General features: G+C 39.2%; 5 protein-coding genes across 10 annotated transcripts; 3 read left to right on the plus strand and 2 right to left on the minus strand.

The window, feature by feature from the left end:
• Positions 1-184: 184 nt before the first annotated feature.
• LOC103314096 (tubulin monoglutamylase TTLL4) lies at positions 185-4,966 on the plus strand. 6 transcript variants are annotated; one of them, XR_010334503.1, is made up of 12 exons: positions 185-331; positions 513-1,396; positions 1,908-2,032; positions 2,111-2,326; positions 2,410-2,578; positions 2,632-2,737; positions 2,808-3,015; positions 3,067-3,193; positions 3,244-3,967; positions 4,048-4,207; positions 4,263-4,719; positions 4,770-4,966. XR_010334503.1 is itself a non-coding variant. In XM_015982861.2 (12 exons), the coding sequence occupies exons 2-11, from the start codon at positions 522-524 to the stop codon at positions 4,699-4,701; spliced, it is 2,709 nt and encodes a 902-aa protein (XP_015838347.2). In that variant the 5' UTR covers positions 185-331; positions 513-521; the 3' UTR covers positions 4,702-4,719; positions 4,770-4,966. The 6 variants fall into 6 exon arrangements, 5 of the variants coding, with proteins under 5 accessions (XP_015838347.2, XP_015838349.2, XP_015838348.2 ...); XM_015982861.2 differs by having other exon boundaries at positions 4,048-4,099; positions 4,595-4,719; XM_015982863.2 differs by having other exon boundaries at positions 2,111-2,311; positions 4,048-4,099; positions 4,595-4,719.
• Positions 4,967-5,108: 142 nt separating this feature from the next.
• Positions 5,109-7,479, plus strand: LOC103314095 (uncharacterized protein). Its single transcript, XM_008199029.3, has 4 exons — positions 5,109-5,477; positions 5,524-6,013; positions 7,027-7,283; positions 7,338-7,479. The coding sequence occupies exons 1-4, from the start codon at positions 5,335-5,337 to the stop codon at positions 7,462-7,464; spliced, it is 1,017 nt and encodes a 338-aa protein (XP_008197251.1). The 5' UTR covers positions 5,109-5,334; the 3' UTR covers positions 7,465-7,479.
• Positions 7,465-8,747, minus strand: LOC103314109 (uncharacterized protein). The gene is made up of 3 exons (XM_008199100.3): positions 8,612-8,747; positions 7,714-7,877; positions 7,465-7,666 (listed from the first exon to the last, which is right to left on the minus strand). Exons 1-3 carry the CDS (start codon positions 8,715-8,717, stop codon positions 7,502-7,504), a joined length of 435 nt encoding a protein of 144 aa, XP_008197322.2. The 5' UTR covers positions 8,718-8,747; the 3' UTR covers positions 7,465-7,501.
• A 123-nt stretch (positions 8,748-8,870) lies between these two features.
• Positions 8,871-10,886, plus strand: LOC661281 (uncharacterized protein). Its single transcript, XM_967452.4, has 3 exons — positions 8,871-9,055; positions 10,416-10,659; positions 10,718-10,886. The coding sequence occupies exons 1-3, from the start codon at positions 8,871-8,873 to the stop codon at positions 10,856-10,858; spliced, it is 570 nt and encodes a 189-aa protein (XP_972545.2). The 3' UTR covers positions 10,859-10,886.
• sn (singed) lies at positions 10,877-20,569 on the minus strand. Its single transcript, XM_967401.3, has 6 exons — positions 20,410-20,569; positions 17,492-17,727; positions 16,991-17,428; positions 16,392-16,625; positions 13,157-13,612; positions 10,877-11,492 (listed from the first exon to the last, which is right to left on the minus strand). Exons 2-6 carry the CDS (start codon positions 17,715-17,717, stop codon positions 11,290-11,292), a joined length of 1,557 nt encoding a protein of 518 aa, XP_972494.1. The 5' UTR covers positions 17,718-17,727; positions 20,410-20,569; the 3' UTR covers positions 10,877-11,289.
• Between the last annotated feature and the right edge of the window lie 260 nt (positions 20,570-20,829).

A 20,829-nucleotide genomic window follows, 5' to 3' on the forward strand; every position in this document is an offset into this window, starting at 1 on the left:
GCGTTTAAATTTTGCCCAAAATATGCAAAAAACGCTGATTTTTCAAAATAATTAAAATTTTACCGCCCAATCCGTGACAACTTGATTAAATCGTCCATTTTAAAAATTTTCCGGATCAAGCTCAGACATACGCGTTACAATTCCCGTCAACTTTGTCCTGTGTTAGAAAAGGAAGTACAAGACAACGTGGTCTGAGCTAGTCCCGGCGGGCGTAATTGTGAACTACACGCGGGCAAAAATGGTACGGTTCCTCGACCTGTCTTGAAGAAATTTTAATGACAATTTCCCTCAGAAAATGCTAATTGGAGTTTATTGATTTTCCCAAAAATAGGTAAGTTGAATTTCCCCTTTTCCGCCCCAATTTTCCCTTCAAAGCCTCGTCTCCGTCAATTTAAAGGTACGTGCACGTTAATTCAGCTCCATTTTGGATCGAATTCAAATAACTGTGCTAAATGGTCGGTATTTTGGCCGGTTTTTGAATTTATGTGAGGTTATGTGTTTTTTTCCCGCAGCCCCCTGCGATGGGAGATTGCCAATTGAATTACCCCCCCGGTGAAGACAGATTTTGCAAGTACGCGTATTCGAGTTGGTGCCCCACTTGCGAGCGCAGCTCCCCGAGGCGGCGCTCCCGCAGCGAGACCACCGAATGCCGGCGAAAGTGCAAGGAAATGAAGAGTTTGTCGCCGAAAAAGTACGCCAGGAGCCGCGAGTACGAGAACATGGACTTGGAATTGAACAATTACAACTGGTATGAGCCCCCTCGCGATTACAAAATCCGGTCAAGCCAGCTGTGCGAATTGCCAACCTCTTATATATCGAACAATTGCCAAACGTCAAAATTACCACCACCAGAAGGCGTCAGAAATTACGAGCCCGCCCTCAAAATGAAACAAGAAGACTTTTACGACGCCTTCAAGTACGAGAAACCGAAACACCACCTCAACGGCTTCGCCAAAAAGCCCCCCAGGAGTCCGTACACCGTCTACGACAATCAGCTCAGTTTCGACACCAGCACCTATTTTGATAAAATCCGCGATGCCTCAAACTTGCACGAGCGCTACATTAAGGAGATCGAGTCGGTGCGGGAGCGCATTGCCCTGTGGAAGACGGGCAAGAAGCTGGAAATCGAAGCCAAAAACCAAAAATTTGTGCCGGTGCACGGCAGCAAGTTGGAGCAGAAATATGCAAAGGAGCTGCAAGCTGTGAAGGAGAGACTTGCGTCCAAAAATGCCAAAAAGTCGGACGTTGACGATATTATTACGATAAATCAGAGCGAGATTGGCCCAAGGCCCAGGAAAATTGCCATCAAGACGAAGAAAATCAATCTGGGGAAAATGAAGAAGGTGCGCCTGCCTTCCAGCAAGATAAACACACCCATCGCCGAATTCACGGAAAGGTAAAGAATCAGAAAGTAATAAGTTACCAAAAATTTTTTTGGCACATTTGGAAAAAGGAGGGAATGAAGGAATTATTGTTTTGTGAATAAAAAAAGTACAATACAAAAATAAAATGCACCCACCTTTATATGGCATCTGCTACAGTTTGTAGCAAGACATTAAAAATAAATTTAAAACACAACCAATAAGAAAGCTTTATTTGCGTACAATTTACAAAAAACTGTGTTGACGATTAATTTTCGCGACTTTCTTCAATCGACCGGTGCCAAGTTGTAAATTTTTCGCATTCCTTAGTTTTCATTTTAGCTCCGTGAAAACACTTAAAACCGTGCTTTGAGGAGGATTGCCAGCCTATTAAGCGTGTGATTTACGACTTCCACTTAATCCAAACTCTTTGTCTATATTACGTCTATTTTTAAAATATTCTGTTAGTCATTTCGCGCGAATGCTTCGCATAGCTAAGCGTTGACGATGTCTCAATTCCCGATAAATTGATTCGATGTCCTACAGCGACTACAGCGGTTCTGACGAAAGCGAAGCCGAAGAAGTGCTAAACGCCGACGACGAATCGGAAAGTCTCAGTGAGGCCACGTGCAATGGCGCCGAACCCGAAATCATCCCACCACAAATACCAGGCAAGTAACCACAATTTGTTTGCAACACGAGCGCAGCGAGTGTTGCACGAACATTTTCCAATATTTTTTAATTTCCAGAAGGTGGGGACGCCTCGGGGTGGCCCCTCCGCCCGAGCCTCTTCCCCCACATCCCCCCATACATCCGCTTCAGCACCCACGACTCCGACAGCCCCATTGAGGTCCCGGCAGGTCGGCGTTTGTTCAAGTGGAAATTAAGCACAATAACGCCGGTTGTGGTTCGCAAAACTTTAACAAACTCGGGCTTTGCGTTGGTCAGAAGTGAGTTCAGTCGAGGTGTGCCCCCATTTTCCCCATCCTGAGACAAATCCAACCCTTTCTACCTTTTTTCCCCAAATTTTTGGCATTTAAACTTTCAGAGTCCAATCAATGGTTGGGTACGTGGGGCAAACACATGAAATCACCAATGTTTAAGACGTTAAAAGAGACGCAAAAATTGAATCATTTCCCTGGAACGTTTCAATTGGGGCGTAAAGACCGGCTGTGGCGCAATTTCCAAAGACTTATCAATAAATTCGGATACAAAGAGTAATTTCATTGGTTAAGAAAGTGGTAAAGTCCCGATTAATTTTTTTTGCTAGATTTGGGTTCATTCCTCAAACGTATGTTCTACCTCACGAATTGAAAATACTCAAGCAGAATTGGGAGTATAAGAACGGCAGTGGAGACGCGTGGATTGTTAAACCGGTAAGTACTTTATCTCCCTAGGCGAAAAAATTATAAACATGGTTGTTTTTTTTACTCTGTTTTCCTTTAGCCGGCTTCAGCTCGCGGTGCCGGCATCAAAGTGATAAACAAGTGGTCCCAACTCCCCAAAAAAATGTCCCTAGTTGTGCAAAAATACATTTCGAATCCGTACCTGATAAACGGGAGCAAGTTTGATCTCAGATTGTACGTCCTGGTCACTAGTTTCAATCCATTGCGCATTTACCTGTATCCAGACGGCTTGGCGAGATTTGCAAGTGGTAAGTAACGAGTGATTTTAGACCCGAATTGAATACTTGATTTTTCTATAGCCAAATATAGTTCCGACTCCAAGGACTTGAAAGACCGTTTTGTGCATTTAACCAATTACAGTATCAATAAATTGTCGAGTCAGTACACAGCCAATGAGGACGCTAACGCGTGTCAAGGCCACAAATGGTGAGTGTTGTAACCACGCCCCTTGCCCTACTCACCCAATAAAATGACAGGACGATAACGAAACTACTCGAATACATGTCGAGGCAAGGTGTCGACACGAAAGCCCTCTGGCGCAATTTACAACAACTCGTCATCAAGACAATCATTACGGGGGAAGCCCCCATCCACCAATTGTGCGAAGAAAACATGCTCAGTCGGTACAATTGCTACGAATTGTTCGGGGTCGATGTCCTACTCGATGAAAATCTCAAAGCTTGGCTACTGGAAGTGAACATTTCGCCCAGTTTGCATTCAGCCAGCCCGCTAGATGCACATGTTAAGGGCCCCCTTGTCCAAACCTTATTTGATCTCGCACAGTTCCATTTTCCGCCAAGGTTGTCTCAAACCGTCCGTCACAGCCCCCAATGTTTCGACCCCAAATTGTACACAACTTCGCTCACGAAAAAAGAGCGGGAAAAGCACACACTTTTCGAACAGTATGAGTCACGACACGACTACCTCGACGATATTTTGGCCGAATTGACTGGCGATGATGTGCGAAAGTTGACGCAAGCCGAAGACGAGTGGTGTGTTAAGGGGCGTTTCGAGAGGATTTTCCCCACCTCGCAGACGCACAAGTATTTGAATTTCATGGAAGTTCGGTATTATAATCGGCTGTTTGATGCGTGGGAGTGCCGATTTGAGAGGAACAGGCAGGAAGGGATTAACTTATTGAAGGCGTTATGCGCCGAAAAAGTGCACTTAAAAGTGGCGCCGCAGAGTACGCTACACAAGGTAATTTCATTGCGTTAGTTAAGTGTGGGGGTTGAGTTTTTGTTTCAATTTTTTTTGTTTGGGTGGTACTACCTACCAAGGCGAGACATTTCGTACTGGCAACACTGCAAAGCGTTTGTTCACAATGTCGCAGTAAGTCGGGACGTGGTGTTGTTTGTGTGTCTACACTAATGGCATATGAATTTTTTTCTATCGTCTAGTTCTAATTCCCGCAGGATTTTAGTCATAGCAGATAGACACGTAATAGATTAAAATTACTAATAGGTAGGACATAGGAGTACTAATTTCGTGTTAGGGGTTTCTAGTCACAGATGGCCAACTTAAAAAGCTCGGTTGAGTTAATTTCCGTCCAGATGGCGCGAATTTTAATTCTTGTGTCGAAACGTGTGCCCTTTTGAAAAAATTGGAGAACGGTGGACAGGTGTGGGAAAGTGGATATTTTTTTCTAAGGAGTCGGCCGTCTGTATGTCTGTGTAGTTGGGATTTTAGAAGAAACTGGGCATTTATTGAAAGCAATTAAACATTTATTACGTTTTATAAATAAATGCCCAGTTGGGCAAATAGTTGCACGACTTAGTTAGGGTCCCACAGTTGGTTGGGCCAATCTGACAGCTTGTAATTCCCCAGAATTCGCTGAGTACGAGCCATGGGTGTGCGAGTCTGCAGCCGTCGAGGGAAGGCCAGAGTCGGCCTCTTGCAGAAATCCTGCAAGAGGTCACAATCGAAAGCTCTAGCTGTAATTAACTGTATAAGTGAGTTGTTTGTTGCGGTTTTTCCCGTTCTAATCAAGTGGCGGTTTCAGATGGAATTCTAGAAGTGTGTTTCTTTTGTTACGAATGAGGACAAACACCAGCATTTAAACTGCCAAATTTGTACGTTGTTTTAATTCCTTGTTAAATTATTGTAGCGAGATATTCCATTTACATTTGCATTTACAGCAAAGTGTTTTTTAATTGATTTTTATTAGTGTATTGAGTCTGATGAATAAAATATTTCTTTTACATTAAATGTCTTCGTCTGGGTCCGGGACCGCGTTCCTCGGGATCTCAATCCTCTGGACTGTGACGTTGAGTTGCATCCTTATATCCAGCAAAAAGCACAGAAACAGGATAAAGAGGGGCACCTTGAGACGCAGGGTGTAGCCCAGCTTGAGCAGAAAAAGCAAAGGTTCGGCGAGTGGCATGACTCAGCACCACCACGATCACATTTTTACAAAGAAACGCCCAGATTTTGGCAAAATATTTTGAAATTGGTTGACATTTGTCAGCGACAGGTGTCAGTTCGCCAGCCGAATCTGGGGATTTTCGCTCCACGTGTAACCGTTTTGTCGCAAGTGAGGTTAGAATCCCCAGACAGGTTTTAACAACATGGATGTTGTTAAAACAATTTTGGAAAAATCGGCCAAAGAGGCCGAGAAATACAAATCAGTGGAAGTTAACAAGTTGGTGAGCATCGATTTAGGCGCCTTGCTGGCCGAAGACCTGAACCCGCTCGATCCCGGCGCGTTGAGGTGAGTTTTGGGGTCCGCTGAGCACGCTTTTCTGACCCAATTTTAGGAGCTCCACCAACGATTATTTACTGAATTTGACTCGGGATAACACCCAGTTGCTGTTTAACCAAATCTGGGAGTTGCCCACGGAGCGGATAGACGAAGCAATTGTCGCGAAGTTGCCCAAGCAGAAGTTTTGTTTACCGCGCTTCAAGCCCGTGCCGAGGCCCAGGCCGCTGACCAAGTGGGAGCAGTTCGCCAAAGCCAAGGGCATAGTCAAGAAAAAGAAGAGTAAGTTGTCTTGGGACGAGCAGCTGCAAAAGTGGATCCCGCTGTATGGTTTCAAACGGAGCGCCGCCCTCAAGGAGAAGGACTGGCTGATTGAAGTGCCACAAAATGCGGACCCTTTGGAAGACCAGTTCGCCAAGAAAGTCGAGGCTAAGAGCGAAAAAGTCGCCAAGAATGAACTGCAAAGGCTGCGCAACGTCGCCAAAGCGAAAAATGTGAAAGTGCCCAGGTTCGGGCTCACCAACCCTGAGGTTTCGTCCGCAAAAGACGTGAGTTTTTGTATTTTTATCGTGTGTACGGCCGGAAATTTAAGTGTTGCACCAAGTTGAAAAATACGTGAATTTGTGTTGTTTTATTAAACGTTTAAAGTAGTTGCTTCTTTTTTAATAATAATGATATAACAATAAGCCGTCTTTATTCGAACCGTAAATACAACTCGGGAGGCGAAATTGAACTTAATTCCCTTAAGAAACGAAGAAGTAAATGAATAAATGAATAAATTAAATTGACAAAAATTGCTCTAAAAAAATAATAGCAAATAAAGCAAGAAGAAAATAACAAAAAGCAAAAACAATTTTGGAAAAAACTATAGATCTAAACATGAGTGACAAATAATAAGGCCATAGTTAAAGTTGGAAAGCATCAAAAAAGATTGGCGGAGTTTTTGTCAAATTTTTTTCTGAACCTTAAAAAGGTAAAAAAAATAAAAATTCAAAAATTTAATTCTGGATTTCCGGAAAAGTAAAACTAAGCTAGCTTTTAAAATACTGTTATGAGCGATTTTTCACTTGTATAAAACCAAAAATTAAACTTTTATGGAAAAAAACAAACAAAAGAAACAACAAAAAAATAATAGAATAATATAATATTGGCATTAAAAAAATCAAGTTAGCCTTGTTTCCCCAGAACAAATGACGACAGAACTTTGATACACATCTGAGACGATAGAATTTACATAATTTCGAACATATACCAAATTTCATTAAGTTTTGATGAATAGTTTTTATAATATTTAAATGGATGCCTGCATATGATCTGAATAATTACATAATTTACGAATTCTGATATTTCTGAGCTGTATATTAAAAATAGAAATGGTCCCAAAATTGAGCCTTGTGGGAATTCCGGATGTAATGTTATCTGCCTTTGATTGTGAGCTGTCTATAGTAACAATTTAGTTTTTATTTGTTAAATACGAATAAAAAATTTGGAATTTTGTTAAAACCTTTAACATAAAAAGTATTAACTTTTTGTTTTCGAAATCAAAATGTTTGATTTTTAGTTGCAAGCGGCGGTAACAGTGGCTAAATCGTCAACCGCAAGTCTGGGAAAATTCCAAGACAAGCTCCCCAAGGAGAAGGAGGCGAGAGGCGTCGCTGCTATCACTCCCGGAGCGACGAGAAAACGAAAATTACCTCCAATTTCGGGTCAAAACGAGAAAAACCAAAACCTAAATCTCGTAGACGAGGTTTTGAACAAACGACCGAAGATAAATATTGAAAAAGCGGTAGCCCGACAAATAAACGACGAACAAGCGCAGTGAGTGTTTTACTCAGTCGGTGGTCCAAAAAATTCATATATTTTTTTTCCCAGGAGATCTGATGAGAAAAACCGAACTGGGCGCAAGAAAGGCCTGCGAAAGTCTGGAGGCGGCAAGAAGCCGAAAAACACGAACCGGCCCCGAAAGGGCAAAGCCGCCGGGGGCCGGAAGCGGCGCTAGTTTTGTTCCAATTGTATATTTTTACTTAGAGGTGAGTTTAAACATAGATTGTTTCTCCCTGTTTTTCCCATCCAAGACTCGGGTCTTTCGACACGGCCATGTAGACCAGAGTGCCCTCGCCTGGGAGGGGCTTAGCCGCCACGTAAGTCCGCTTATCGCTCGACCAGCGGCACATGAAATCGCGGCCTCGGCTCTCGTCAGCCTTAAATTACAAATCAGTTTTTTGTTTCAGTTAAGACGATTTGTTACTTTAGTGTCGAGTGGAGAAGGGCCGAGATAATCTTCACCTTGGACTGCCTTGTGGAGGACTTGGAGGAAGTACTTGAAGAAACTGTTTCGGTTTTTCTTCACTGTTGTATCGGTTGCTTTCAATTGACGCAACTTCAAAATCCATTTCTTACAAATTTCTTTGTCTGGAAGTGTGTATATAATCTAGAGTGACTTTTGTATATAACCAAACACGTTTTGGCCCATCGAAGTGGGCGAGAATTGTGGTTTTGTGCGCTGGATAAGGTTCCTAACAGTAGAGGTTTTACTGTTACGGAATCGGGGTGTATTTGAGAATCTAATAAAATCTTCGGAAAAAAATTGATTTTTATTTCCACTACTCGTTAGAGCATTTTAACTGTTGCCCTACGTTCATCACGTCATTTTACGACTAGAACGCGTATTTTTCGAGCACGACGGCGTAGTCGGAGTGCTCGAAATAGAGCAAGGATTCATGTTTTTTTTTACAATAAATACGTATTGCTAAAAAACTATTTTTTCATTTACCACGAACTTTGGATATAACGAACTGATTTTGATGCCTTTTCGGAGTTCGTCATAATGGGACTCCACTGTATGTTAAAATGATGTTTTGGACAAAAAACTTGATTCAATTAAAAAAAAAAACAATTGTTTAAAGAAAAAATTCTGTCTGGTTATTAGTTTCTGACGTATAGTAAAAATATTTCAATAATGTGGTGTGGCATAAAATGCGCGATAAACCGTTGTTGCATTATGATTTTCTATTAATAGACCGGACAAAGAGCTATCACTTGTACACTTGGACGTAACAAGAGATAAAACCAAAGCCCGAAGCAATGAATAAATCTTAATATTACCGAGCGTTTCCTCAATTTTTTTTTAAATTTTTCATCTTTACCTTTCGGACTCTGTACCATTCCGACCAAATTCTTGGCAATTTCCATGTTCGTGGCAAACTCCTCGTCATAAACGTCCAAAACCTTCCTAACCGCTGACGTCGCCATCGCCCACAGAGAATTTAGCTGTTGTATCGATTCGATTCAAAATCAATGACAGAAATGTAATAAGACAATTAATTTGATTATTGATAGTAACTATGGAGACCGAATCTCATTTACTAATTTCGGGGGGCAAAATTATGACGTTTTGGAGTCGAAATGATGAGTGTTCGAAATCGGGGCTGTGTTCCGGAATTGGACAAGGAAGGAGTCTTCCTGAAACCGCTAGACGTCCCCAGCGATGAAGTGTGGCAACAGAAGGAGCCCCTCAAGCCCTATGAGCGCATGCACGCTCACCACACCTTGGCCAGTGCCAGGAGATACGCCTTTTTTAGGCCCTTTAGGTAAAAATAAACCTGTTTTTTACTTTTTTTGGAAATTTATTCGAATGCTATTGATACGAATAATTTGAAATTTCTGATTTTTTAGTCTTAGAATACGATTTCAAAATTGAGAGTAAAATAATGCAACAAAATTAAAATTAGTGAGTTCCTACTTGCTTAGTTTTTAACTTTGAGTCAATTTTATTATAAAAAAATATATTAAAAACTCATGGCAGAAAACAGCTAGATGTGTAAATTTCTTGTTTAGATTTAGAGGTGCAAACGTAATAATTTCAGACCAAAAAGACAAAAAAACACACCAATGATTTAAAAAAAGAGTAAAAACTTGATTTCGAAGACGAAATTAAATTACGAGCACTGCGAGTATAAACTACGAAAAATTATAAATTAGGAGACGAAAGTAGATACAAAATCACACCCAAAAAAAAAGTACAGTCGAGTAAAACTGAGGGCGCTTCCAGCGTTGTATCATCTCGGCGCTAAATCGTTATAGATCAATTTAAATTCAACCAATTCACTAATCACTTGGAAAAAAATGCAGAAATATTGAGCTTTGCACTTTTAACAAACTGAGGAAAACGAACGACTAAAATTTTCACAAGAAACATGAGAAAAAAATTATTCAAAATTTAAAATTTGTGCTTCGTCCCGTATTTTTCAAGACGCTGCGAATACGGTTAAAGATACAAGAAAAATGTTGGGGAGAAAGTTGTAGAGAATTAAATTTTCTTTTAAAAAGTCCCCGAGACCATGTCTCTATCATCGACGGTTTAGGCCCTAAAGACGCTCAAGCGACAAATTCGTTTCATTTTACCGGTGGTCAAGTAACGGAAAGTTAATTTATACCTAAACTGTAGATGATAGAAATGTGGTGTCGCGGACTTTTTTATAGGAAATTTAATTCTCTACAACTTTGTTCCTTACACTTTTTCTGTATCTTGAACCGTATTCCCAACGTTTTGATAAATATGCGACGGTGCGCTTGAAATCATCAATTTGCGTTCCACCTTATATTTTTGCAAACGCTGCGAATACGGTTGACGATACAAAAAAAGTGTAAGGAACAAAGTTGTAGAGAATTAAATTTTCTACAAAAAAGTTCACAACACCATGTTTCCATATTCAACAGTTTAGGCATAAATTAAGTTTTCAATACTTGACAATGACGCAAATCCGTCGCTTGAGCGCCTTTGAACGACTCTGGGGCCTAAATGGTTGGAAATAGAGACATAGTCTCGGGGACTTTTTAATAGAAAATTTAATTCCCTACAACTTTGTTCTAAACATTTTTCTTGTATCTGTACCCGTATTCGCATTATTTTGAAAAACATGGGGCAGAGTGTGTCAAAAAAAATTTCAGGGATTTAATACCGGGCGATGACCTCGATTTTATCTTAAACTCGCCCTACGACCACTCTCAGGAAATATTTCCTGACCCAATCGACATCTACCTACAACCGGAAACGCTGGGTCAAGCCACCTGGCGGCGATTACGAAACACTTCCGATTTAAAATCATCACTCGAAGCACGTGCTAGGATTGAGCTTCAACAACAGAAACTCTTTTTGGCGGGTCATGGCCACCTACCGTTCAAACTTAATAAGGTATATTGTTGTCTGAGCGCCATTCTTTTCACCACTCGCTTCGTTCGTTTTTTTTTAGTATCATCCAGTGATTATCAGTGGAATTGAGGAGCGGCGACACCCAAGCAATGTTAAATTAATGAATTCGTCTCATCATTCGCCCCAAACTAACGCTGGGTACTCGAGACAGGACTCGGACGGGAACTTTTACCAGTATTAATGATAATAATAAAAAAACTTGTCTTGAATATTGTTTTATTACATTTATCATACAAATTGGAAAAACGGTATTGCTACAAGCTACAGGTAAAAATACAAGCTCTTATACCTACGATATGTAAAACCGGTACATTTTGAGCTTGGACGCCACTAAGTTCAGTTAAATGCATTACTGGTAATGTCACTCTAGATACAAATGACAACAACATCAAACCTATCGGTATATACAGTACACAGTATAGAAAAAACCCTATATTTAAATATAGTAGTAATAAAAAAGCATCAAAACACCACAGTGTGTGAAGGCCATACATTTGGCAGTCGGTTTTCTCATTGGCTAGTTTTGCAATTTTGACATTAATAACATCACATTGATCCTTAAAATAATAGGAGCGTAAAAACTAACATAAATACAATAAATAGACGAACGAATTAATACTCCCACTGGGTGGCATTCTCGATCGAGGAATCCCCCAAGCGGAAGCAGCCGTTTTTACCGGCCGTTAGGTAATTCCCATTCGAGGTTTTGATGCAGAGACGGGTGGGTTCACGCAGCTCCAAATAGAAGCCCTCGGGGGTGTCCGAATCGGCAGTAACGCCTTCGCTGTCGACGTGCCAGTATTTGTTGTTCTGGCCTGGAATTAAACAATTTTGCTCGTTTGTGCTTTATGACTTTAATGGATTGCAATTAGTGCGATAATATCGCCGGATCGGAATACAAATCGACTAATTACAGCCACAAGCGCGAGAAACGAGCGTTAAAACAGCGCTTAGGCGCGACTACGGAGGACTATGACTTAGGAAACGAACGAGATATAAAATCGCACCAAAAAAAAACGCGCCTAATCGTTTTAAATTAATTTAAATCCAACCAATTTACTAATATTTTGAAACTGTGAACAACTGCCGACTAGAATTTTGATAAAAAACATGAAAAAATTATTTAAGATTTAAAATTCGGGCTTCGTCCCGTATTTCTCAAGACGCTGCGAATACGGTTCAAGATACAAGAAAAATGTTGGGGAGAAAGTTGTAGAGAATTAAATTTCCTTTAAAAAAGTCCCCGGGACCATGTCTCTATCATCAACGGTTTAGGCCCTAAAGACCTTCAAAGACGCTCAAGCGACATTTTACCGGTGGTCAAGTAACGTAACCTTAATTTATACCTAAACTGTAGATGATAGAAATGTGGTGTCGCGGACTTTTTTATAGGAAATTTAATTCTCTACAACTTTGTTCCTTCCACTTTTTCTGTATCTTCAACCGTATTGCCAGCGTTTTGATAAATATGCGACGGTGCGCTTGAAATCATCAATTTGCGTTCCACCTTATATTTTTGCGAACGCTGCTAATACGGTTGATGATACAAAAAAAGTGTAAGGAACAAAGTTGTAGAGAATTAAATTTCCTTTAAAAAAGTCCCCGGGACCATGTCTCTATCATCAACGGTTTAGGCCCTAAAGACCTTCAAAGACGCTCAAGCGACATTTTACCGGTGGTCAAGTAACGTAAACTTAATTTATACCTAAACTGTAGATGATAGAAATGTGGTGTCGCGGACTTTTTTATAGGAAATTTAATTCTCTACAACTTTGTTCCTTTCACTTTTTCTGTATCTTCAACCGTATTCCCAACGTTTTGATAAATATGCGACGGTGCGCTTGAAATCATCAATTTGCGTTCCACCTTATATTTTTGCAAACGCTGCAAATACGGTTGACGATACAAAAAAAGTGTAAGGAACAAAGTCGTAGAGAATTAAATTCTCTACAAAAAACTCCCGAACACTATATTTCCATCTTCAACGGTTCAGGCATAAATTAAGTTTTCAATACTTGACCACCGGCAATTGAAGCAAATCCGTCGCTTGAGTGTCTTTGAACGACTCTGGGGCCTAAATCGTTGAAGATAGAGATATGGTCTCGCGGACTTTTTTGTAGGAAATTTAATTCCCTACAACTTTCATTCTAACATTTTTCTTGTAACTGTAACCGTATTCGCAGCGTTTTGAAAAATATGGGGCACAGTGCGAACTGGTAAGAAGCGGTAAAATATTTTTTTTAAATACAGTTCACGATGAAATTTTTGTATTATATTTATGTCTTACTATCGAGAATTTATTGCTTTATCCGTCTGTATTTTTTTGTTTGCTACGTGTTAACCGTAATAAAAATACAACCATTTTTTCTGAAAACTTTTATTCGTATCCTAACCTTTAGATCTCCGTAGTGTAGTAATTTTTGATAAAACTCGTTTGTAAACTGTTGTGGTAAAAAATTAGTCGGTAAAAACCACCAACCTTTGAAATAAACGATCCCCTTTTCGCCCCGTTCGACTTGAATGGTCTCGTACGTGGCTTTATTGCACTCCAATTTGGGGCTGCTGGCTGACTTGTACCCCACGAAGCCTTGTTCGCACTTCAGTACCAAAATGGGCCGATTGACCAAATAGAAGAAATACTTGCAATTGTCGTCGATGGCGTCTGCCGTTGCATACAAATGACCCGATCTTTTCGTCATGACATAGCGTCCATTATTTGCTCGAAAAGCCACAGAACCGTCATTTTGCCACACCAGATCGAATAAAGCATTCGAGGAACGTTTATCGCCGGCGGCTTGAATCCCACCGCCTGTTTCCAGTGTCCAATATTTGTCTTGCATGGTGCGGATGTACCACCGTTTCGTGCTCCAATCGAATTCCAATTGGAAGGTCTCGTGATCGGAGATTTCGTCCTGATTGGCGGTGACGTCAACACCTAGTACAGTATATAAATAGGTGGAGATGTTCCGAGGAAGCGGTCAAAGCACTGTGGGCGGTGGAGCGTGCCGTGGATCAGAGATGCAATTAAGGAATGTTGTGGGTAATTAAGAGTGCGTGATTGCGGGTTTATGCGGCGATTTATCATAATTGCAATGATTTATGGGAAAATGCCAAGGATTATTCGTCGGAAATGCCAGATTTCAACTTTCATTATTGAAGAAATAAAGCGACATTCAACTTGTATTCTCTTTTTTTCATAACAGTAAAAAATTACAAGTTTTCTACAGTGTTGCCAACCTACTTTCATAGTCATAGGCCGCTTGAATACCAAATTTAATACCGGGGGACCAATAAAGATTGTGTCAAAAAATACAAAAACTGGGTATTTTATAAACAAGAAGTGTTCGCTAGTGTCAGGTACACTATTTTTGAGAAAAAATCAAGTCTACTGTCTTTTTTTGACACCATTAAACTCGGCATTAAAGTTAAAGTAGTGCTTGCGATAATTTTTTATCCTCTAATAAAGTGTTTGTATGCACATGTGTGACAGGTACACTCTATAAACCTTATTTATTTATGTTGTTATCTGCTAATATCGTTAAGTACCTAATTTTGTATTCGAACGAAAAAATATTGTTTAAAAATAAAACTGTAACGCGATAAAAAAAAGTGAACAGAGCGTTGTAACAATTGATAAAAATAATTAATAAATAAAATAAATACTAATAATAGTAAATATAAAATACAAAACAAACAAAAAATTACTAACTCTCTAAGATTAGGAGCCCCAAAATTAATTTATCAATTGGATAATTTAACTGAATTATTGCCCTAATTGTTTGAAACCAAATTTCATTCCAATACTACCAACCATGAAATTAAAAATCGCAGCCTACTCAATTTTTTGTTTGGAACAAATATATTTTTTTGTTTATTATTATGTAAATTTCTAGTTTACGACAACTAGACCGTTTCGAATTGATAAAAACCCGCATTTCTTATCTTTATTGTCGAACAATCGGTCGCAATGAGGAAAACACAAATCAAAAAGTTCAGTTAGGTGTATAATCCACTCGAATTAAAAATGTGAGAAAAGCATTTCTTCCACCAAAACGGAAACAATTAAATCAATCACTGGAGCAAAAAAAACTCGTGTATAAACAGTCGATTTTTACAATTAATTAAAGAAAACAATCTCATCACGGCAAGTCATTCATGAAAGCGCCCAAGGCCGAGCTTGGAAACTTCCCGTCGAAGAAGAAATTTTTCCTTACAACAAAAATAATAATAAATAGTCTTTATTATGGAAAAAAAATTAACCACGACACTCAGATGTGTATTTATGTAATTTTCGACTTACAAAAAAAAACTACAAAACGTAATAATTGTAGTTGTAAAGAAAATTATTATTTAAAACTTGATTGCGTGTAATGAGTGAATTTATGACACTATTTTCCAATTTTGTTACCAACATTGGAAACAAATTTTATGGATTATGGTTGTTTAATTAATTTTCCGTATTCTGTGCCACCATTTTATTGCATACTAATTAGAGTTTATGGCCGCAGTTAATAAATTTTTATTAAGATTATTAGCGAAGTTCTAACTTTATTTTATAAAATTTTTGTGTCATTATTATTTATTCGACACTGACTTCATAATTTTAATTCTCGTAATGCTGTTGGTAATTTAGCGAGTATATAAAACGCGCATTGGCGTTTTATCCCGCAATTATCTAAATCTCATTATCCTAAAACGGTATAACGCTTATTATCCAGCCCATTCCCAGTTTGTGGAAATCGTATGTCGTCCGCGTCCAACAACCAGCTGCTGACATTTCTATTATAAAATGTTACGTACTCGCGTGCAAACATTCATGTCTTGTTCATCGTTATCAGCGCAATGTAGGAAGTTGTTCCAACTTCCAACAGTTGCATTATATGACATCGCATTCCTGTCTAGCAAAGAGTTTCAGTTTTACACAAGTTTTAGTTTTATTATCGGCAAAAGTCCCGCTCGTGCGATTTTTTCGCACCGAGTTCAAGCCTCAAAGCGATGCAATCAAAACGGGAATTTTCTCTAAACTAGTCCCGGATTTCGGCGGGGCCATGTGTTGGCTGGCTCACACCCACACGCCTCCAGACGGCCTTGAATCGGGGTGTGGTATCGATTGTTTAGACGGGCGCCCCTTTTCGGCGACGTTGCCGCACTGGGGAAATCCCCTCAATTTCATACTCAGCGAATTTTTACTTCAGCCCATCATCCTCAATGATTTTTATTAGAATTTATTAAAAAATAACCGAAAAAAATCTGCTCTCAGAGGGATTCGAACGCTCTCCTCCCCTATTAGGCTGGGTTCGAATCCCTCCAAGGGACATTTTTTTTTCAACTGAAAAGCTGAAATAAGTACAAAACTGAAAGTCGCAATTTATTTCTATTATTATTTTTGCTACCTTTTTTGGAATTCATTACAAAAAATTAAAAAAAAATCTGCTGCCAGCGGGGTTCGAACCCACAGATCGAACCCTCCAAGTTTTGTTGTTTATTAATTTTTTTAAATAAACTGAAAAATGCCCGAATCAAGTTTTAAATAATACGTAATTACATCAAAACGAAATCAAATGCTGCAATATTTTTTTATGTTATTTTTTTTTCTTATTTGAACCGTTACTTTCGAGCCGAAAAATGCACCGATTCTCGCACTCCCGTTCGAGGTCAAGGTAAAAGTCGCCCGAGGCCCCCATAACATCTGCAAAGCGTGCGCGACCACTCACCTTGTTTAACAGAAACAAACTTGGAATTCAGCGCTGCAACAAAACTGGCCTGAGGGAGGGAATCCTCCAAGGAAAAAAGCTCATCTTTCGTCACAGTATTAGACCGCGTTTTGAGCACAGCCTTCGACCCAATGGGGCTCAAGTAAGCCCCACAACGGTCGCGGAGCGCCAACTGGCCGCTGTGGTATTCGGCAGTGAAAAGGCAGTCTTTGTTGCAAGTTTCCACGAGTTTACCTGCACAAAATTACAATAATATTGTAAATGCTAGGTATACAAAGTGCGTTAAAATGATTGTTCAGAAAATTAAATAAACGCATTATTTCAACTAAAAACTAGAAATAATACAAAGACAAGAAGAAAAACAAATAATAAATAAGTTATAATAATTAAATATTATAGTTTTATTGCTTATTCGAAAACTCTTCAAACCAAAAAATTATTCACTTATCGCAAAGGGTTCAAGGGCTGTGATATCTTAGATAAGCCCTTATAAATCAAAATTTGAACCAAAACATTGACATATGTCAAAAAAGTATCATAGATGTATGTAGATGAAAATCATTTTAACACAGCTTGTACTTGGCGCCCCGCTCGCTCACCTCCCAGGGACAAGTACTTGTTATTGCACGTGTGAATGGCGTATTTCCCGCCCTCGTCCTGGCGGAACTCGAGGGTGAAAAGGGTGTCCTCCCCCCAGGGGATGTTGGCATCAACGTGGATTTCGTCCAGGTTTTCGGACAAATGTGCAAAGCGTTTGCGTCCAACCGAACGTAGGTTCATTTGGGGTCTGGCAGCCAGGTGTATGTGCCAGAATTCGGCGTCCCCCGGTACTTTGGCAGTGCAAGTTAGCTTGTCGGAGGTGGCCCCCAGGAAGTAGCCTCTGACTACGTTCCTAAAGGCCCATCGGCCGCTCCCGTCCTCCGCCACGCTGATTTGGAATTTACTCCCGGGCTCTTTCTCCTCGCTCTCGCAGGTGATGTTCCCGAAGGAGTCGACGGCGAGGTATTTGTCCAGGTGCGAGCGCAAGTAAATCAGGCCTAGAATAGCGAGTTTTTGCTAATTTGTGAAAAAAAATTTGGGGAAAGAGTTATGGGACGTACTGTCGCCGGAGTTGGAATTTTCGGGTTCCAGTGTCCAGATTTGCTTCTTTTTGAGGGAAGCCCCGTTGGCGTTGATTTTGAAGCCGAAGGTTTCGGCGGTTAAGTAGCGGTGTTTGGAGTTGATGAGGCCTATTGTCCAACAGCCTTTTTGCTGGTTTTGGGTGATGATGTCGCCACAGCCGTTCAAGTCGCCGCCGTTGGCGTGGTGGCCGTTGATTCCGTTCATTCTTAACACTCTAGAAATTGGAGAGAACATGGGCTCAGCAAGTGTCAATTTGACACTATTGGGGACAATCAGGAACAATGAAATAAATTTAAGAAAAATGCATTATATCGTTTATTTTTTGAAATAAAATGCTTGAAACTTGAAAGAATTAACGTGTTTTTGTGAAAAAATAAATAAATTACAATGAATTCCAAATATGGCCATGATTAGGGTTGCCAAATTGAAAAAATAATTTCACCGGACCTGCTGCTGTAGCAAAGTTTTTTGGCCATTTCTTTGCTTCTACAACCCTCTCGAGTTGTTAAAAGTCCAAAAAAGTCCATATGTTCGATTTTTTGATGTTTGATTTTTTCAATTTTTGTCGCGACTTTGGTCGATTTCGGGTGCCCGGAATATTTATCGAGCAATAACTTCGGAACTATTAGAGATAACCCTATGAAGTGTGTTATCGTTGGAAAGCTCTTTAAATTTTCTATCTTTTTCAAAAAAGAACGCTGTTCTCCGACTAATAGTTTTCGAGCAAATTGCTGATAAATGCAAAAATTGGTAAAATTTTAAAAAATTCATAACTAAAAAACTATTGGGAATTTGGAAATTTTCTCGATGCCAATCGATTCTCCGGATCATTTTGCATGGGTTTGGATTAAAACAGTTCCACTTTTTAGAATAGTTTAGCCGTAATTGAGAAAATTAAAAAAAAAATAATGGTCAAGGCAAATACCTTCATAAATATAAAAAAAAATTTTTTTAAACTCACTCCAGCAAATTTTTATGAACTTCTATATGTCTTAACAACCCACTAAAGTTGTTAAAAGTCCACAAAAAGTCCATATGTTCGATTTTTTGATGTTTGATTTTTTCAATTTTCGTCGCAATTTTTGTCGGATTTGGGTACCCGGAACATTTCTCGAGCAATAGCTCCGGAACTATTAGAGATAACCCTATGAAGTGTATTATCGTTGGAAAGCTCTTTAAATTATCTATTTTTTTCGAAAAAGATTATTGTTCTCCGACTAATAGTTTTCGAGCAAATTTTAAATTTTAAAATTTTAAAAAATTCATAACTAAAAAACTATTGGGAATTTGGCAATTTTCTCGATGCCAATCGATTCCCCGGATCATTTTGCTTAGGTAGGGATAAAAATAGTTCCACTTTTTCTAATAGTTTAGCCGTAATTGAGAAAATAAAAAAAAATTTGAAAAAGTTAACTAAGTTAGGTGATGATCAATGATCAATTTTAAAAGTGTCTCAAAATCAAATATAAATTTCATTCAACAAAAAAATTCATAACTCAAAAACTAAAATTCGTAGAGCAAAACGGTTTATTCCAGTGAATTCAGCGGCTCATTTTCTGTGTTATATCAGCTTTTCACAAAATATCCGAAATTTTTTACTTAAAATTAGGGTAACCATTTCATAGTGGATTTTGGTCAATTTTTCTTTTGACATTTTTTTCCTTTTTTAGACCATTTATTTACCATAATTAATGAAAACTGGGCACAATTATAATTAAATACATTTCGTGTGAAGTCAGTTTCACAACACAAAAGTTGTGGTTTTTAATCAAACGGCTGTGTTTTGTCAACATTTGATAAATTGTAGTCAGTGTTCGAACTAAACCATAATAATTTCTGGGATTGTTTACTCAACGATATCGTGTTGGTGTTAATTATGTCTTTTATTTACTCGTAATCTACAAACTTTACCTAAAAATAACACCCAAATACTATGCAGTCTATAATAAGATTAGGATTCCCTTGTGTTATTTACATCGTAAAAAATAATGCCCAATTAGGATTGTTCTTAATTGAAGCCCATTTTCCACGCTCGTCTAAACACCCAATTATAAAAAGCGGAAAATTCAATTTGAAAATGCCCCAGTGTGAACCCGGTTTTTTGGAATAGGTCAATAATCGTCTGTTGCCATGGCAATCAATCAGGACCGGGCGCATCTCTAATAAACAAATGAATTAATTAGGCACCCAAGACGCAGACAGGAAGTGGGAATCACCCGACCATGACCAACATAAGAAAAACAAATTGTGATGGTCGCACGAATATCGCGTCGTGATTTTTTCCACATTCCCATGGGATGATGGGGTGCCATCAAGTTCAAGGCCATGGTAAAAATAAATGATAAGCGGCACGACCGTAACGAGAAAGCGCAATTACCATTGTGTTTTGATTAAATAAAGCCATAAATGTGCTAATCTAGTGGCATATGGTCGGTGGTCGTAAGCTTTACTACACCAGGTCACGTGCCCATTTTTCTAAGGTGGCAACCCTTCTTTATTAATGAATGCTGAAAAAATAGCAGGCTTGGCAATGTGCTTGGGTGAACGACTTTGCGCTTCAAGGTCACTATCTCCCGATCAATCAACAAAGAAAAGAGATGGCAGAGTGCAATAACTGTCAAAGGTCACGTGATGGGAAATGTCGCAAAAATATATACTCATAAATCATTTTATTCAAAACTGATTGTCGGTACTTTTGCCCTCAACTGTACATCCCCGACCTGGAGGGCGTTTCCTTGAATAAAAATCCATCCATTTCCGATTATAAATTCAAGACACGTCTCAGACTATCGAAGATGCATTTTGTATTGTTTTTATGTAAATTTTTTCGACCCGAAATGGGAAAAAAAAGGTGTGTGCGCTTGATCAGGGTGGCTGTGCACACCCTGTCAATTACCTTTAGTCCCGGTAGGCCTTGCACGCACACAAACACTCACAAAAAATGAAAAATCGGATCAAGTAGTTCTTCGATCGTCACTTGTCACCTCACCAACACCAATGAAGAATCGCGATGGGACTGAAACGGGCCGACCAATACCGGCTTTTATATAAGGGTGGGGGAACGCCCGGCTTGCACTCAGTGTTGCCAGGTTCTGGGGAACTTCCCCCAATTTAGGGATTTTTTCGAAAATTTAAATGTTTGACACTTAAATAAGTCTAAATAAAAAGTAATTAAAAAATTATAACAAGTGGGTGACTTCCTCATTTTTTTTTAATATGGCACACCCTGTATACAGGGTTTTTAAATTTTAAAACAGTAAGCTTGGCGTAAATGTGAACCTTCCAGATCCAAATTCAATTAAACCTCCAAAATCTA

The sequence above is a fragment of the Tribolium castaneum genome, chromosome 6, assembly GCF_031307605.1.
Source record: "Tribolium castaneum strain GA2 chromosome 6, icTriCast1.1, whole genome shotgun sequence".
NCBI lineage: Eukaryota > Metazoa > Arthropoda > Insecta > Coleoptera > Tenebrionidae > Tribolium > Tribolium castaneum.

Bases quoted from the DNA above. Each gene is read 5' to 3' on its own strand.
- LOC103314096 (XM_015982861.2), top strand. From the start codon at position 522: ATGGGAGATTGCCAATTGAATTACCCCCCCGGTGAAGACAGATTTTGC. The intron at 2,327-2,409 runs GTGTGCCCCCAT...TTAAACTTTCAG, and splicing joins CAGAAGTGAGTTCAGTCGAG to AGTCCAATCAATGGTTGGGT. The intron at 4,100-4,594 runs GTAAGTCGGGAC...GTAATTCCCCAG, and splicing joins CGTTTGTTCACAATGTCGCA to AATTCGCTGAGTACGAGCCA.
- LOC661281 (XM_967452.4), top strand. From the start codon at position 8,871: ATGATGAGTGTTCGAAATCGGGGCTGTGTTCCGGAATTGGACAAGGAA. The intron at 9,056-10,415 runs GTAAAAATAAAC...AAAAAATTTCAG, and splicing joins GCCTTTTTTAGGCCCTTTAG to GGATTTAATACCGGGCGATG. The intron at 10,660-10,717 runs GTATATTGTTGT...GTTTTTTTTTAG, and splicing joins TACCGTTCAAACTTAATAAG to TATCATCCAGTGATTATCAG.
- LOC103314109 (XM_008199100.3), bottom strand. From the start codon at position 8,717: ATGGCGACGTCAGCGGTTAGGAAGGTTTTGGACGTTTATGACGAGGAG. The intron at 7,878-8,611 runs GTAAAGATGAAA...ACACACTTCCAG, and splicing joins AATGGTACAGAGTCCGAAAG to ACAAAGAAATTTGTAAGAAA. The intron at 7,667-7,713 runs GTAACAAATCGT...TTGTAATTTAAG, and splicing joins CTTCTCCACTCGACACTAAA to GCTGACGAGAGCCGAGGCCG.
- sn (XM_967401.3), bottom strand. From the start codon at position 17,717: ATGAACGGAATCAACGGCCACCACGCCAACGGCGGCGACTTGAACGGC. The intron at 16,626-16,990 runs GTGAGCGAGCGG...AATTTTGTGCAG, and splicing joins CAAGTACTTGTCCCTGGGAG to GTAAACTCGTGGAAACTTGC. The intron at 11,493-13,156 runs GTTGGTGGTTTT...GTTTAATTCCAG, and splicing joins GGGGATCGTTTATTTCAAAG to GCCAGAACAACAAATACTGG.
- LOC103314095 (XM_008199029.3), top strand. From the start codon at position 5,335: ATGGATGTTGTTAAAACAATTTTGGAAAAATCGGCCAAAGAGGCCGAG. The intron at 6,014-7,026 runs GTGAGTTTTTGT...TTTGATTTTTAG, and splicing joins AGGTTTCGTCCGCAAAAGAC to TTGCAAGCGGCGGTAACAGT. The intron at 7,284-7,337 runs GTGAGTGTTTTA...TTTTTTTCCCAG, and splicing joins ATAAACGACGAACAAGCGCA to GAGATCTGATGAGAAAAACC.